Raw genomic sequence first — 17821 nt, 5'->3', positions numbered from 1 at the left:
AATAATAAAAGGAAAATGTCCTTAATATTTCTGTACAGGGAACACACTTCATCAAATTTAGTTATTGATGAGTTTTGCTAGTCTTCTTAATAAATGAATTTCTCAGACTGAATTTCTAGTAAAATACTGAATAAGGCAGCTATAAGTGGTTTTCCCTTAAACCAGACATGTACAGCTAGTTTGTCATCAGCCATGTCAAATATAGTTTATTTTGCTCCCTGGTCCTGTTTGGTGTCATCTTGTTAGAGAATGGTGGAGTGGGAGGCGAGGGGGTTAGTACCCAGCAGGACGAGACAGTGTGCACTGGTTCTGGTGTCCCGATGAACGGTTCTTTGCATCAATCAGGAGCAGTGGCAACTGCATGTGCTGTGTGATGATGTCCCTGACCCCTTGGAACATCTGTCAAGGAAATAAACAAGGGTTTACCTCGATGGCTTAACTTAATCTAGCCTTTAGTTGCTCATGTCTTATCTGCTAACTTACTGTTTATATATGGTTCTTCTTCATGCCACAGAATGTGTTACTGTATTATGTATTACCTCTGAAGATTTCATTCCAGTGCCCAGCAGGTAACTGTTTCTCTCTGCATTATAGCGGATCTGGATGTTATAGACTTTGTCTTGGTAAAGGACCATCAGTGTGTAAGGCTGAGTAGGGGAGCCCTTTGAGCTGTCGCGCACCAGGAATGCACCATCCTAAAACAGGGAACAGGTCATGTTCACGCTTGTGTGAAAATGTAGCAACAAAGTATGTATTATCTATATCTGAACAGAATTTATATCCCTGTATCTTATTATTCCCATTGACACTTTGGTAATTTATTTAATAATCAATAATAAGAATTTGTTTCTCTGTAAGGAAATTGGTTCATGTATTCTTACGCACATGCTTGTCCTACATGCATTAAAAGTTGCATTATAATATACTAGTAAGCTGATTTCTACAAAGCTCAGAGAGTACATTAAGGAGTTTTAGAGGACTATGTAAATAATTCTAATAATTAAGATAAATGGGGAGAGGAGCAATGTATATTTTCAAATTTGTGTGGATATTTTGAGGTCAAAGGCCTCAAACTGTAGGCCTCACCTGGTTGACCCGTCTCAGACAGCCCTCTGCTTGATCTCGTCTGACCTGTCCCACGTACCAGGCTGGATCCAGGACCTTCATACAACAGAAAGTGAAAGGTTAATATTGTTATTACTTAACAATCACAATGAGAAGGGGGAAAACTTTGCAATATATCAATTCTTTTGTGCATCAGGGTTCTTAAATTAGCTGTGGAAACACAAGAAAGCCTGTGTTTATTTATTTATTTTCCTAATACCTTTTTTTTTAATTCAAATTAAACAATGAAAACAATTACTCATTTAGGCTTTTGTAGTTATTTTTAAATTCTGATAATTCTTTTATTTATACTGTCAATAAAATGCAAATAAGCACTTTAATGCTTTGTGCCTTGAGAGGAGTGAGTACAATTGTAGCACAACAGCGACACCTGCTGGACACGTTGGTATCTCCACTGTCTTTCCTTACTCTCTACTCTCTTTTCTACAGGCCTCCACTGACCTCATTATCGTCTAGATCAGGTTCGGGATGTCTCATGGGTGGCCTGGGTCCTCTTGAACTGCTCCGGTGGCTATTCATGGCTGTAATTGAATGGGTAAAGTGAAAAGCAGTTTCTTCAATTCAAAAGGTTTGAAGCTTGAGTGTAATGGCACAGTTTGGAGTTTAGACATGTCACTCACCATCCTGAAGTCTTGATGGCAGAGAGCCACTGGGAGGCATGTTGGGTGGCAAGCTAGAAAAAGACAGCATATTACTTTATGTTGTTATATTCAAACTACAAATAGTTTTTCCCATCCTAGTGCTATTCTAGACTAAGTCTAAAGTGTTATTGATGTTATATAAATGTTATATAATCACCTTTCAGAATGGAAGGAGTGACTGGAATGTGGTGGTCTTGGTGAGGGATTCCTGGGTTGTAGGGGGAATGTGTGGGAGTTGAAATGAGATGGAAGTTTGGCATCTGTCAGAGCAGGAGAGAGATGAAAAGGTAGAGAGAGACAGAGAGAGAGGGATTAAGAGAATAAGACCTGCAGAACACACTCTTTCACATTTTAATTGAAGACATGTTTTATACAACCAGTGCTGCATATTCTTCCACTTATAGGGATACTTACTGTCATCATGAAACTGCTGATGTAAAAGAGAGAGAGAGAGTTGAGTTAGCATGTGTACCATCAGTGCTGTATACATGTTGTTATATTATTAGTCAGAGCCTCAGACTAAATTATAAACTTAGATTACACTTAGATTCACTGAAGTTAGAAACATAGTACAAGGGGCGTCCTACCTCATTTCTGGGGTCAGGAGCAAGTCTGCCAAGACAGTTACAACATTTAAATATTGCATAATTGTACAAAAAAACAAACATTTAAACCATTTGGTGGCATCCTTTAATACAGGCTGAGTATCCCTTATCTGAAGTGCCTGGGACCAGAAGTGTTTTGGATTTTTTCGGAGTTTGGATTTTCGGATTAGGTATGCTCAACCTATGTAACGTTTTGATGTTTTATTGTAATTGTTTTCTGTGGTTAGTTTTGTTTGTTTTTATTTTTTTGGTGATGTTAGCAGAGATTATACATGAAGGAGACACATGAGGGGAGATTGTGCTTTTTCAAAGATTATTATTGTAAATGGTGTAGTGTTTGTTTATCGTTTGGATTCTGAGGACTGATCCATCAGATCAGAACTTTTTTGAAATATCAATTCCCACAACTGATAAATCAAATATCTTAAACAGTCTGTGAACCTTGCAAGTCCTGCTCCTCTGTAGTCAAGCTCTCTCTCTCTCTCTCTCTCTCTCTCTCTCTCTCTCTCTCTCTCTCTCTCTCTGTGTGTGTGTGCGCGTGGCATGTGCGCTTATGTGTGTGTGCACGCATGCCTTTGTGTGTGAGCGCATCTGTGTGTGTTTTGGGGAGTACCTGCTGTGTGGAGAGTTCTGGCTCAGTGCAGAGGCACTCCTGCGTACCCCGGTTGCAGAAGGAAGAGGAGGTTTAGGCATTCTCATTGGATCTGGTGGCCTCTCTGCTACCGGTGGCCTGTATAATACACAGCAGTCATCATCACAGCGTTCTCACTGTCTTAACAATACGGACTGAACTACACAGGATGCCCTGAGCTCAAGAGGAGTTGACTGAAACCATTTCACTCAGTAGCTTTAGGGGAGGAAAGTTCAAAGATGGAAGGAAATGTTAAAGAGGAAGAATTATTCACAAGATTGTTCATGTACAGATAGTAGTCAAGAAACCCACACAGGAAAAAGCATTGTGGTTTCTATATGACATGTTTGTTGGTTGGTAAAAACACACATGCAAACTCAGAAACTGGTAAGGAAATGCTGTGAGAACTAGCTAGGACTGTTCCAAACTAAATACAGCTAACTACACCCATAACATAAAACTGCACACGGTTTGAAAGGGAAATGAGAGAGCGAGAGAAAAAAAACCCCGTTACCTCCTAGGTGGAGTTGCAGACTGCAGGGGACAAAAAACAAAACAAACACTTGGTTACATATATACATAAAAATATATATTATGTGAGCCCATTTTTTAAAATTAAAGAGTTATTACTCTTTTCTAATCTTTTCTGCACAGAACAATTAAGCATATTACTGACGTAGACAGGAGTCTGTTTTTGCTGTGGTCTTTGTCTCACCACTGAAACAGTATTTTTCACTGCTGATTTTTATTTCCATTCTGCGGCGTGAAGCCTCATACACAAGACAGTGAACCTTTTTTAAATTTTACACTGACTGAGTCACACCACCACTGCACAACATTTACATAAATAACAGCTGATTTTAGAGGAAGTGCCTATGCTGATGAGGTACACGTTAAATATAACTAAACTTATTCTGAAGTCTTTCCAGTGTTAATCATGGCAATGAATATGCGGATGCTGGCAGATCGATAGACTCCTTCTGAAGACATGACAGGCAAGTCTACAAATACATCACTTATCTAGAGTGAGCAGATTTCTAACCGAGAGGAAGTGGTTGAAGGCATATGACCCTATGTCAGAATGCCCACAAGTGACATGGAACCCACAGAAATAAATGGCTTCTAGTGAATACCAGCGCTGTGTATCTATGGTATTATCGTTTGTTTTTTGTTTACAATAACAATATACAATATTGTGCAATAGTCTAATATTAAGTTTAAGAAAAATATTTTTTGAGATAAGGATTTTTTTAAGCTCCCAAAATGTTTTATTTCCTAAAATATTACATTACAGTATCAAATAATATCATTCATGACTTTTATATATTTTCAAATGGAAACCCTGTAGACTCAAAACACTGGTTAATATATTATTCTGTATTATGATATCATAATAATAATGCAACGTTAATTGAGCAACCAGGTTTCAGACATTTATTTTAAAAATCTATGGCCTGCATTTCATAGAAAAGATATATGTTGGCCCTTTTTTTATTTTGTTGGCATAATCACTTTAACACCATGGTAACAACATAACAAGCCATATTTTTCATCAGGAGTGTCCAAAAATTGGTCTTTAATACCAATGTATCTAAGCAAAGGACTTCTGTTAGTGGTACCATAAGATGTTAGATATAATCAAGAGCGACTGAGAAACAGGATAAGTACACCTCACCCGCTGTCCACGGCCACCAACTTTCCCAGCTGTGAAAACAAAGATAACAGGTCTGTTTTAGAATGAATTTTCACATTCACTTAACCGTTACTATTGCCAGTCTTTAGTTAGACTGGAGGTTTTTTTGAACATAATTACCTACGCCAAGGAGGTTATGTTTTCGGTGCAGTTTGTTGGTTTGTCTGTCTGTTTGTCAGCATGATTACGGAAAAGCTACCGGGCCGATTTTCATTAAACTTGGTGGAAGGGTGTAGCATGGGCCAAGGAAGAACCCATTAATTTTTTTTGGAGTTTTTTATTTTATTATTTTATTTTAACAGTTATTATTTTTCCACTTTCCTTATCATTGCAAGACAGGGCAAAAACTTAAATTGTCGCGCATGCGCGAACCCGTCATAAATACAGTGAATAGTTTGCCACGGCTCCAAATACAACAAAATACAACAGCCATCTCAAACATCACTGTAGAAAGAAAAACAGCAGGTATGTATGAAATAAGCAATGTCTAAATCGTCCTTAGTTTTTTCCAAGTCGATATGACCTCAATAAGCCAATTTAAAGGTTAGTGTGGGCTGGCATAACTCGCGCATAATCGCTAATCGTTTCTTACAATAAATTAGCTTTCACAATCACACGGTCGGACTTTTTTGTTCTAATGGTTTTGGAAATATAACCAGACATATATAGTGGTTGGGGTTGCAGATTTGAATATAATAGAACAGTGGACTATTTGCCTTGCCGGAGGTCTGCGCTCACCGAGTGCAAGTTAGATCATTCCTTGTGGTCATCAACTGACTGACAATATTACCATTTTCATAGTTGACTGTTGTCATTTCTGTTATTAAAACATTTGACCATCACTGAATATGACATAAGGTTGTGGCTATGAGTAGTGGCATCTCTGAATCCATGTTAATTTCATCTCCAGTGTCTGAATGAAACAGCCTACCGAGTAGAGAGTCATTGAGGTTTCGTTCCAGTGTGGTGGGCTTCTTACTGCGGTCAACAAGCGGGGCAGGAGGACCAGAGGGCACTTCAGATGAGAGAAAAGGAGAAACACTTTACTTAAGCACCATTACAAATAATTAAAATGTTTAACACAGAGACTTGGGGACCTTTTCTTACATTTGGCTTGGGGTTTGCTGGGTCTCTGAGGAGAATGGTCTGGTCTAGGATAAGATCCACCAATCTGCAAGTACAAGGAACTTGACGGGTCAGGGAAAGAAAGATGCTTGAAGAAGAAAGAACGGAAACAGACAGCGTGAAAGATTGAGGAAAATAATTGAGAGAGAGATAAGGGACTCACGTGAGGGTGGGGCATGGGTGGAAGTGAGGAGACTCCAGGACGCATAGGTGGTTCAGGTGGGGGATGGTTCAACCTATCTAAATACATGATTCACACAGTTAGCTCATTATACCATTATGGGAGTAATAATAGAGGTAATTGAGCCGCTAAATGAGTTTGTGTGTCAAAGGGTGACCCTGTACCTATGTAGTCACTGTTGTTTATGGCAGGGCAGATGGGGCGATGCTGAAGTTCATCCGAATCGCTTGGAGGCGGCTCGTAGTCATTGTCATTATCACTGTCCACTTCTTCGCCCACTGGTCCCTCGGTAGGTGATTCATAATCCCCCCCGCTGCCTTCATCATCGATGTTTGCATCTGGGTCTTCATAGTCTTCATCACTCTGGTCCTTCACATCAGAGTCAATGTTTCAATTGCAATTGCAAACAAATGAATGAATGATTATTAATTAGCTTGATATTAAGCTTTTAAATGTCATGGGGTAACAAAGTAAAGAGACACAGTCTTACAAACTCCTCAGAGCTCCACCCCTGATCCTCATGAACGATATCTGGAGAGAATATTTATTAAAAAAAAACTTTTAGATTTACCTAGAGTGAAGAAAAACAGTGTAAGCCTTTAATGGGCATAAAGCAAATACAAATTTGTACCTGGTTCATGATACTTAGGAGCTGGTGCTCTGTGAAAGCAAAAGCAAAAAATCAGTTATTGGTTGGAGCAAGTCTTACTGACTCAGCTGAATCATTAGGGAAGTACAAGACTGCTTGCCTTTTTGTGAAGAACCTCCTCTTTTCTTCTTTCTTGTTAATTTCACTGCAGATTTTGATAATAAGTCTGAAAACAGAGTATTACATATTTATTAGAATGATAGTTAGCAAAAGCAACATCATTTTTCAACATGCCTTGCTGCACTTGTTTATCAGAGCCAAAATGTGTCCTAGCCTAATGTCTTGTTTCTACATCTAATTTTAATGGGGGGTATTCACTCCACCCACTCTTACCTTAAGAGGCAAAACTAAAACTGCTCTCAGATCAGTTGAAGGCTGCGCACGACACAAGCACAGCTGTTCAGAGTGTAATGGCGTGTGTAAAGCATGGAGTGTTGTGACTGGCGTATGTTCTATTTGAGGGTTTTGCTAAGCAGGATGTGGTAACTGCCTCCACTTCTCGGGTGCATTTTTTTTCTTGCTCTAAGTCAGATCCACACTCATGACCTCACTCTGACATTCCATTCCACTACCATGTGATGACACAACTTGTCTTTCAGGTATTGATTTTGTTCTGTTCCATAATAATATCTCTGTGTAGGGGTAAACCAACTTTAATGTCCATTTCACACATACATGAATATCTAAGCAAAATATGATTTTTTTTTGTATTCGTAGCTGTATTCCAATACAGGACAAACTCTGGCAGAATAGACAGATACACATCCTTTTGGCGCTTTAAAGTCTGATTTACTGACCAATAGATGTCATATCCAGTCAAGTCCACACAAGTTTTGTCCGAGAAGCATAGTTTCAATGCAGGTATTTTCAAAATGCCTGTTTATTCTTATGACTAGTCTCAGAATATTGCAAGCTTCCATTTGGTTTTTGTAGCGTCTTGCAAGTATCACTTTTCAAGTGTGACTTGATTGTGAAACACTTCTAAGTAAAAATGTAAAATAATTTTGGTTGAAGGTGCTTTTGGTTTCTTGGAACAACTTTCACATTATGAAAAGAACTGTGGTAAAGATGTTGAGAAAACATTATGTCAGTATAACGTTCCCGTCAGTCACCATTATCTGTCTATCCTTCTTCGGTTTCAAATTTTAGTGTATTGGTTGTGATACCACTGTTATGCTATTCTTAATGATCCAGTGTGAAAATTTCTAGAAGGTTCACTGACATTACAGTTCCTCTACCTTGTGCCTACTTCCATATTTCATACCATAGGAAAGCCCTTCCAGAGCTTTGTCAATAATCTATATGATTCCTGTCCTTGTGGCACATCTCGATTTGTGATCCTATTTCTTGTGAGCTTGTTCCAGCTGTTGGTTAGCCATATTTTACCCACAAAGATTCCTGAGTCCTTTTTAGAGGCTAAACCTGCTATCATACATATTTATCCCATGGTATAACTTATTATATGTAATCTTGGTGGTATTGGTATTAATTTTCAGAGTTAATGATCACTATAATTGGTGTATGTTTATATATTTGGATGTTACAGAGATTACACAGCCAGCAAGTAAACAACTGGGCCAAACGAATATTTTTACAGTAAATGTACAACTTTGGTGTTAATAGCAACATGAAATTGCGTTGAACTACAACAAATTGTGTTCAAATGCTTTGAAGAGTAACTCGAATATCCAAAAACTGTATCAAACACAAAAGCTTTTTTTGGGGGGGGGGGTTAGCACATTTACAGGCTACGACTGCAAAATACGTCAGAAGACAAACATCGTGTCACTATATGCCCAAAGTGAAACTCTGTCTAAATACCTAAGTTTTGGTCCGGTATTATATTCTTCATATACATGCCTTCTAAACTAATCCATTCCATACATCAAAAAATTCCATGAAAAATCTCAGCTTTCATTTTGCATAGCACAAGCTACTCCCATAAATATCACTTTTTCTGAAGAAAAAAAAGCCTTACACTATAAAGTTATCTTGTGGAGATGATGCTCTTTTTATATTATATTATTAACACCAACCAGATAACATGAAACTTTTTTTTCATCTTCTGTAAATCTGTTGCCTGAAAATACTTGGAGTTGGAGGCTGTCGCTGGCTAACTATGTAAACATGTGATGTTTACTCTCAGCAACATTACGTGATCTCTCATCATACTTATGCATTTACAAAACATGAGTTGTGTTAAACCATTATCTTTCTGATTTTGGCAAGATGATAATATATTAGTCTGTTTTAGGATTAATTTTGTTTCTCTTCAACAAAATATCAGTTTTACAGTTTATGTCCTGTAAGTAAAGGATCGCTGTGATCAGTGATCAGGCAGTACTCACGGGGCATGAAGCTTAGGGAACTTTTGAAGGTCATTTTCTGTCATGTTCTACAAAAAAAAAGTCAGTACAAAACCAAACTGTTAGGAAGTGTTAAATTTGATGACGCCTAAAAACACAATGACTCTTGAGATTGACAGTAAAGTTGACAGTGCTCTTGCCTGAGAGATGAGTGTAAAACAGGAACATAGAATTTAGTTTGTTAGAAAATAAACATGTAACGGTGTACCCGGAGAAAATGATCCCATCTGTAAATTTCCATGTAATACTGACTAACTCTAGGAATCTTGGAATACAGGCACTATTACCCCTACTAAGAATAAGACTTCCTTTATTTCTGTATTACTGAATAGCCATTACTAATAATGGAACTTCTAACATTCTTTCATGCTGAATATCTATGGAACACTGACTAGTTTCCCCCAGAGCAGCTGACACAAACCATGACTGAAGCCCTAGAATTGTAAGGAAAACCAGTATTAAATTTATTCATTCGTTGAGGAGGCTGAAGAAAAACAAACTTACGAGGAATCTCTGTCCACTCATGTTGCATTTCAGGATGACTTTGTCACAGCCCCTCAGATCTTGCTGTAAATGCAAACAGAAAAAAAAAATTAACTCAGTTTGTTAATTTAAACTGTTAGGCCACTGTTACCTTCATGTCAGATTTGCTTGAGAAAGAAAAAATGAAGAAAAAGCCCATGATAAAGCAATTTGTCAAATTTGAAAGCAGCTAAGAAAGGAAAGAAAACAAAAAGAAATTAATCAGTAATGTATTGTCGCTGTAGACCTATCTGGGTTACATTACAGCAAATTTCACATTTTTGACTCTAGACTCAAACTATCCATATTAGTCTTTGATTCAAATGTCAGAATTGATGAATCCTTCATAGGGCAGGATTCAGCCATAACAACACAGTGTCACTAAGATTACAGAGTAAAGCATGTTCACACTTATACCTGCTATGCTAGATTGGTGAAGAAGAAGAAGATGGCTTACCCTCTTCAAAAAGTCAGCTAAACGAGGTGCATCCCAGCTCATGACCTCCGATTTAGTTGGGATGTTGTCAAAATTCATGGTTTCTCCTCTTTTCAAAATGAAAATTATAGAATACAATCCCAAAAATTCAACTCTATTCAAGCAAGTTGAGCGAGGCCTTTGGTAGCAGGTCTTCTAACAGCAAGTACGCCAAGTCACATATGAACGTGCCTGTGACCTTGGAGAGAGATAGTTTCCTCAGGCAGGTCCTTCAGTTCCTTTGTCTCAATGTTACGCCCTTGGCTATTCTTTGTCTTTCCCTCAACTGAGGAGGGCAGAAGCATGACAAGCATTAATGTTACGGTAGCGTGACAGTTATATTTTGACTCAGGAAAAAAACACTGTACTGTACCATAAAAGACCTAAAAGTATATTTTGATCTAATAAATAAATCACTCCAAAAATTGACGCAAAATTCAGAAGTAGAGCTGTTTCCCCTGGTAATTAAACAGATCCAACTGGGTTTGATCGAGGTACCGCCAGAAAATGTACATGTGAATCCACAAAACACCCGAGAACACACTTACGCTTTGACTGAGCACACTGCGAAAAAAGACAGAATGAAAAACACTTCCTTCTTAGTTTCCTGTTGTGACAGTGATGGCAAATAGGGGAAGTAGGCTAAGTCACTTAATGTGAAAAATCAAATTTAACACAGTAATGTGTTATCACTTCCTACAGATGCTACTGTGCCCACACATTTTTAATGTATCATTTACTGAGCCTTTCAGTGGACACAAGAAAGGAATTTTGTTGTCTTATTACCTGATATAAGATAGAATATAGTATTTTGAATAATTAATGCAAGTCATTATAGCTCACAGTAGTGCAATATTTCTGAAAACGGTTGACCTCATAACAAATGTAGCAAGTCTTCCATTCAGATGACACACTTATAATTGTGCAATTCCACATTGACACAAAGCCCTTAAACAAACTCATTGGTCTCTTCCAAACAATAAAATTATCTTGCCCGTAGCCTAATATACAGCACCATTCAAAGGCGTCTAATCCTCGCCTCGCATTAGATAGTGACGGTTTGTTTTCGCGTGCGCTTCTAAATGACGTAAGAGAAAAAGACTACATAAGCCTCACTGCGAACACTTAAAATGTTTAAAACTCAACATAAACTGAACCAAATGTTTTTCTAAAAGTCTTACGACTTTAATAGAATTGGGTCGTTGTTAACTACCGTGGATTTAAGCTAGCGAATGAAAGCTGGTCAAAACAGTATTCAAGGGAACTAATATGATCCCTGATGAAGGAATAGTTCGTGAGGCGGTCGTACTCATCTGTTCAGTCTGGTTATTTTGTGAGTGATTTCTTTCAAATATGAAGTGACATAAACAAGAAAAAAGACGTTTTAATTTACTCGGGTCTTCAATGACATATTTTATAACTGCCACAGCTATGTATAGTAACACCGGATAGTCAGTTGGCTCGATAGCTGAATCAGCAACATCAGTTAGTTATGTTGCTCGATAATTAACGTCAGCCAGCCAGTAGGCCAGCTGCACTCAAATGTTTTAAATCCCACAGGCTTGAAGTTTGGTTTTGCTTTTGTTGAAATCAGCAAGACAGATCCTCAAAATGCTTTAAATGTGGTCTTCAAAAATGTATCAGATACATGTGAGTACTCATTAACATCAGTTCAAACATCTAATCTAAAAAATGCATCGTTTTTGAAAATGACTGTGATCATGCAGACCTGTTATTGATTTGTGTCAATAATGGGGTATAAATTTAGAGTAGCATCACAAAGAGCTCTCTGAATCCACATTATGTTACCAATGTCAACCTCTGCGTGCCATTTCACTTGTTATCTTTATATGTGCATTTGATTAAACAAATCACAGAATGGGAACAGCAACTGCCTTTCAAAGGCGTACAATATATACCTATGCACAAACAGTGCACTCAAGCAGACCAGTTTGACTGTAATTACCGCCCACTGCTGGAAAGTCTTAATCTAAAACTTTCGGTTACCTCTTTTTTCCCTGTCGCAATGACATTTTTAATGGAAATAGTCAAAGTGTAAGTGAAATTGTTTTTTATATACACAAATATAGCTCAGAATAAAAATGGTAAGGTTTTCAAAGTCTTGTAAATGCTTGCATTTGTACCACCAACACACAAGTGTAGACAAGCATGCATGCATTTTGTTGCAACACAAAGCTTTGTGTGTTACTCGTTATAGCACAGTAGTTTCCACTTCCTGGTTAAATAAGGTGGTGTCTAGGTGGAAGTGGGGGATTGTTGGTGGTTATACTTAAGCTTCCTTCAAAGGCTATTGTTCAAATATCAATCTAGGTGCAATGGTTATTTTCTGCAGTATATCAGGCAGCAGTCGGGTTCCAACTCAGATGAAAATGCTTTCCTCTTGTGACAGTGCAACTGAAACCGCTCTTAGGCAACATGACAGCTGCACATGCAATTGCTCTTTGAATACTGAAATACCAACCGATGATTTTTTTTTTTTTTTTTTTACTTTGTAATTTGACATAATCATGTTAAATCAAGTTAACCTGAAAATATCTCAAAATAACCTGAGTGCTAGATTTGGGACTTCATACTCTTGGTATTTTCAATGTTGTTCTAAGTCGGCCCACTAAAGACACTACTACTAGGGCCAACTCTTGTGGTCTAATTCTCCTATTCGTTTGGTGTCTAGTATGCACTCGTATTGAAATTGCATCAAAAAACAAACAAACAAACAGATGTTCTCAGACAATGCAGTATTTGACAGATTTTAAGAGACATTTTAAATGTTGTTTTGTATTTACCCTGATTAAATGTTATGCTTTCCTTTTCTTTCCCTGCCCCAGTTGTAACCTTTGTGGCCTTCTGGCTCCATGGCTATGCATTTGCCTTCGGTGAACACAGCAATTTCATCGGTACCCAGTTTTTCCTCTCACTAGACAACACAGATCTGGTTCATTTCTTCTTCAACTACGTACGCTGTGCTGTGGCTACGACTGTGGCATTAGGGACTGCCAGTGAGAGGACAGAACCAGTTGGCTACCTGATGTCGGCCTATGTCTTCTCTGGTATTTTTGTTAATCTTTTGCTTAGTTTGTTTTGACTCATCTGTCAGGGAAGGATGAACAAATGCTGCTTATTTGTAAGAGATCTGTTCTGCTCAAGAAAAAGTGATAGCAAAATAGGGGCCCAAACTGGAGAAGTTTAGGTAATTTTCAATACTTCTTCCATAAGTGTGTAATGTATATACAAGCCCGATTTTTTTCACCAGTGCAGTGGCTTAATCATAATTAATACTTTAAAGCTCATAAGCTTGACCCATGATCTATTTCACTTCATACTGATAATCATTTGATGTCAATTATTTAGAATGTTTCAAATCATCGTTGTGTAAATAGCACCCCTGCCATAAATGTCATTCACATTTGAAGAATATTTGAGAGTTGACATCCTGTGATATTAATGAGTGGTATCTTTTAGGGTTCGTTTATCCTGTTGCATGTCACTGGGTTTGGGACCAGCAAGGAATCTTCAACCCACAATCCACTTTATATCCCTCACATGTATGAGTTCATTTTTACATTTCCAAATCTCCTGAATTCACGAAAATCAGACATCCACATGCTCTTTTTTCCCTTGAAGCATGTGGTCCTGGCTCTTTGGTTAATACTGTGTCCTTACAGGTTGAGTATGGCTCTTGTCTTTTCTTGTTCAGGATTATGCAGGCAGTGGAATGATTTTTGTGCTTGGTGGCACGGCTGCAGTTGTTTCTTTGAGGGCCATTGGACCGCGAGCCGGACACAAAAAGCCTCATTTTAAAAAGAGGACGGGTAACCCAACTGTGAGTCTATAGGTGTCCATACAGATTGAGCCCTTTCACATCTCTTCCATAGCACACATATCCACTGCCCTAATCTCACTCATCGTCCATCTGTGTAGATGATGGCTATGGGTGCATTCCTTCAGCTGCTGGGATTCCTTGGCCTGGTGTTGGGGGCCCATCCTCGCATATTAGCTGCTGAGGAGGGCCAGTTTCTGGGGCTGTATGCCATCAACCTCCTGCTTGCAGCAGCCAGTGGTGGTCTGTATGGTTTGTTTTTTCAGCGCATCTATCAGAACAACTACGATCTCGACAGCCTTGTGGGTGGCTCCATCGCCGGCATGGTAAGATTCAGTGTCAGCATAGTGTCTCAGTCAATGAGGAGTAACATCACAGTTTACCACTATTTTTACATAAGAGATTTACAAACGCATGTTACACAGTCCTTTAAAATAGACATACACATGAAGTCCGGTGTAGCTGTCAGAATCCAGATTGTAATAACATATTTATTCAGTACTCTGCACATGTTGAAATCTTATTTGCAGAATGAACTGTTAAGTTGTTTTTTTGCGATTGCTGTTGCTTTTGTTTTTAATAGCTTTCCTCTTCGTCTTTCTCTTCCTCTTCTGTAAGGGAAGTGAGTGGCAGTCCTTAGAACTGTTTGGTTGCTCTCGCTGAAAATCAGCACGTTAATAGAGCTGTTCTACAGCTGACTTTATCTGTGGGCTTTATGTTTTGTAAACAAAAACAAAACAAAAAAACACACAATGTCAAAGAGGAAGTCCACCCTATTAAGATACAGGGCCCAGTAACACATTAACAGTGCCATTTTTATCAGGATAAGACAAGTGCTAGCTCATCCCATAGCATATTTGCTCTAAATGTAGCAATTACTCCATCTCATCAGCTATCTCCATGCTGAGGAAGATATTATATAAAGGGATTGTGAAAAAATACTACCCATTGGCACACACACACACACGGACATCAGTACCCACATCCTCATTCACTGCTGCAAGAGGACAGTTATAGACTTACTTTGAAGGAAGTACCAATGTTGTCTCCTCCAATGGATTTACAGCGACATCAGATTATAATGATGTTAATAACTGACTGATAAACTGTCCATAGGAGGCATGTATTTATCGGTCTGATTGCACATCCAACTGTCCGTAGATGTCCTCACAGAGTGAGCTTCCTTTTCTCGCACTGAAGATGTTCCGTTGAACCTCTGCTCCAGTGCTCATGGCTGGATGATCAAATAGATTTCAAGTTAAGAGGGACCTTGATGAGAAGGAAGGCGCTAAAAAACAATGTGATTGAAAAGCAGCTTAAGTAGTCTGAGTTGTGCAGACACCAAATACAGTGATTAAAGGACCGGCACAGTAGCTCTTTTCAGAAGTTAGACTATTTGGGAAGAGAGCAGATGGTATGTTCCAGGGTAACAGATGCCTGTTTAAACTTGCCCCAAAAAGGATCCAAAGCTGGACACTTGTCACGCTACCTGTAGCGTTATAGGAGAGGATAAATGTTTTTATTAATATGTGACCTCCAAACTGATGATTTTTTCTTGTTTTGAAATTCAGGTGGCTGTGTGCGCGGGGGTTGACTCCTATATACCCGGCTTAGCCGTTATGTGTGGAACCACTGCGTCATTCTTCTTCTTTGCTGCGCGTGTGCTTATAAGCCGCATGCAGGTGGACGATCCTCTCAATGTCATCCCCGGTCAGTCTTTCACACTCATACAAAAACATCACCCTCCCTGTTTAAACAGTCACTGCACAGAAAGCCTGTATTACTGACAGTCTGATATTTAATCCAGTTTTTCCTCCATCAGAGTCTTAGGAAATAGACCCAAATATCATGTCAGCTCACTGCTAGGACTGCAAGACACTTCTGCTCACATTGTTTTGAAGAACAACTAAACGCTGCAGTGAATCCGCTGTTCGAGCCTATTCAGTGTTTCAGTATAATATCAGCCAAGGTCACAATTAGATTTATCTGTTATCATTTTTTCTTTTCAGTTTATCTGGTGCCAGGGTTATGGGGCTTAGTGTATGCTGGGCTGCTCTCTGATCAAGGGACTATTGGAGGAAAGAATGAGGTAAGGAAATGACATTATCTAGAGTAATACTGTGGAAATACTCCACTGTAACTGTTCACCAGAAGCTTTTCCACACTGTAAGATCTGTTTGTGTTCAAATGTCACATTTTGCAAGTATGTCTACTTTAGTAGATTTTTTGTCATTTTAATCACTATATATAGGACCCTTGTTACATAAGAACATTTCTGTTTTAGTATCTAAGAGATGAAAGGTTTGTTGAACATTCTCCGTTTTGAAGTCCTGTGTGTTCTTGGTTTCTACAGGTTTTTGGCAATAACAGCCTTGTGGCTCTGATTCTGTTTCTGTGGGCAGTGCTCATTATGCACCCACTACTCTCCTTCTTCATGTGCTTTGGGATTTTAAGGGTACCTCTCTACATAGAGAAACGCGGTAAGATGAACCCACACTGGGCTGCTCAAGGCCAAGACGAGATGCAAACAGAGCATTTTTGTGATTGGACAGAAACTCCAGAGGTCTAGATGTTGATTCAGACAATTCATTAGTATAGATCTAAGCTGTGCTACTGTTGTGGCCAGTTCAGAGAGAGAAAGACAGCACAGTCTTGTTTTCCTGTCACTATCTGGCACACTGTCAATCAAGCAACCAAAGAGCCAAATTGTGCAGTACACATCACTCTCCTCCAAAGTCCATCATAACTTGATGATCTGCTTATTTCATTCTACGAAAAGGTACTATTAACAGACATTGGAGGCGACATCCTAGTCTTACATCTTTCCGGCTGGGTCATGCAGTCGAATTCACACTTGTCAAACGATGCAGACCCACGGGCATGAGTAACTGGCCTCCAAATAATCACACATTTACTCTGTGTGGGAGACATCTTTAGGCTGCAAGGGAAAAAAGTGAGACGAATACTGTGTATTCATGCAGCCCTCACAAGTATATATTGGTCTGATTGCAAAACTCTGGAGTCCCTGTCTAATTATACACAGAGTTGCACCTTTCTTTGACTCTTTTGTCAGGACATAATTTGTTTCAAGTCTAAAAAATTTGTGTTGGGCAGGAATCGATCAATACCGCCATGTGCTTAAACAGCCACATGATACCAGCAAACCTGTCAACTGATTCGCCATCTTCAATATGCATCCTGTTCAGTGGTGTCATGAAGAAAGGCATGCAAACACAAACAGGATGCAAAAGAAAAGAAACCCCCTTGATATGTTTGCAAATAAAGCATCGTTGTCAAATCTCTCACTTATGTCATTCTGGAATGCATGGTTTGAATCCCCGCAGTGTCAGGCTTGTAGTCATAAAGTCAACCTTCTGCCATCTTTTGGGTGTGGGTCTCAGGCAAGTTCACTGTGTTTTTTTAATATTTCCTCCTGTTTTGTTATGTCATCTCTGATGCTCAGCAGTTTATAGCATGAACAGACACAGTAGGTGGTTTCCCACATCTCAGAGGACGAATATGCAAACCTCTTTCTCCTAGTTTCTAGTGTCATATATAGTAATGAAAAGACAATTAGCATGCTCTCTACTACAGCTGCAATCGGAAATATTCAACCCCTCAAAGATTGTAAGGATTTACCAATGGAAATTTTTTCAGAGAGCTAGATTTTCCTTTGGATAACTTCTTTATCAGTTGAGTTATACATGAAATCAACCAAGAAAATCTATGATGTAGTATTTGTGAGCAACAGGATATTTTGTTAATCTAGCCATGTCACGATTCTTCAACCCCTATGTAATATTGCTGTTTCTAAACCTTCTGCTAGTTTTTATGGCCTGAAGTGGAGTTAAAACATTATTAAGCCTTTGGGAACTCTAAAATGATCCTTAATTTGATTTAGCTTTGGTGCATATATAAACCCCACCTATGAAGGTGTTCAAGGTGAATTGCAGTCATGGGTGACACTAAG

General features: G+C 38.7%; 2 protein-coding genes across 2 annotated transcripts; one reads left to right on the top strand and one right to left on the bottom strand.

The window, feature by feature from the left end:
• Window positions 1-231: 231 nt before the first annotated feature.
• Window positions 232-10073, bottom strand: lcp2a (lymphocyte cytosolic protein 2a). Its single transcript, XM_030782330.1, has 21 exons — window positions 9996-10073; window positions 9521-9583; window positions 8999-9045; window positions 6751-6816; window positions 6633-6661; window positions 6492-6532; window positions 6166-6370; window positions 5984-6060; window positions 5803-5866; window positions 5627-5710; window positions 4678-4706; window positions 3517-3536; window positions 2985-3101; window positions 2354-2378; window positions 2181-2193; window positions 1924-2026; window positions 1746-1798; window positions 1567-1646; window positions 1087-1161; window positions 540-695; window positions 232-399 (listed from the first exon to the last, which is right to left on the bottom strand). The coding sequence occupies exons 1-21, from the start codon at window positions 10071-10073 to the stop codon at window positions 274-276; spliced, it is 1551 nt and encodes a 516-aa protein (XP_030638190.1). The 3' UTR covers window positions 232-273.
• Window positions 10074-12831: 2758 nt separating this feature from the next.
• Window positions 12832-16420, top strand: LOC115819547 (ammonium transporter 1 member 3-like). The gene is made up of 7 exons (XM_030783055.1): window positions 12832-13081; window positions 13494-13576; window positions 13729-13854; window positions 13953-14177; window positions 15423-15561; window positions 15861-15940; window positions 16205-16420. The coding sequence occupies exons 1-7, from the start codon at window positions 12832-12834 to the stop codon at window positions 16418-16420; spliced, it is 1119 nt and encodes a 372-aa protein (XP_030638915.1).
• The last annotated feature ends 1401 nt before the right edge of the window (window positions 16421-17821 follow it).

The sequence above is a fragment of the Chanos chanos genome, chromosome 8, assembly GCF_902362185.1.
Source record: "Chanos chanos chromosome 8, fChaCha1.1, whole genome shotgun sequence".
Classification (NCBI taxonomy): Eukaryota; Metazoa; Chordata; class Actinopteri; order Gonorynchiformes; family Chanidae; genus Chanos; species Chanos chanos.
Note: the sequence above shows the minus strand (reverse complement) of the source record. Positions and strands in the feature narration are given on the sequence as shown.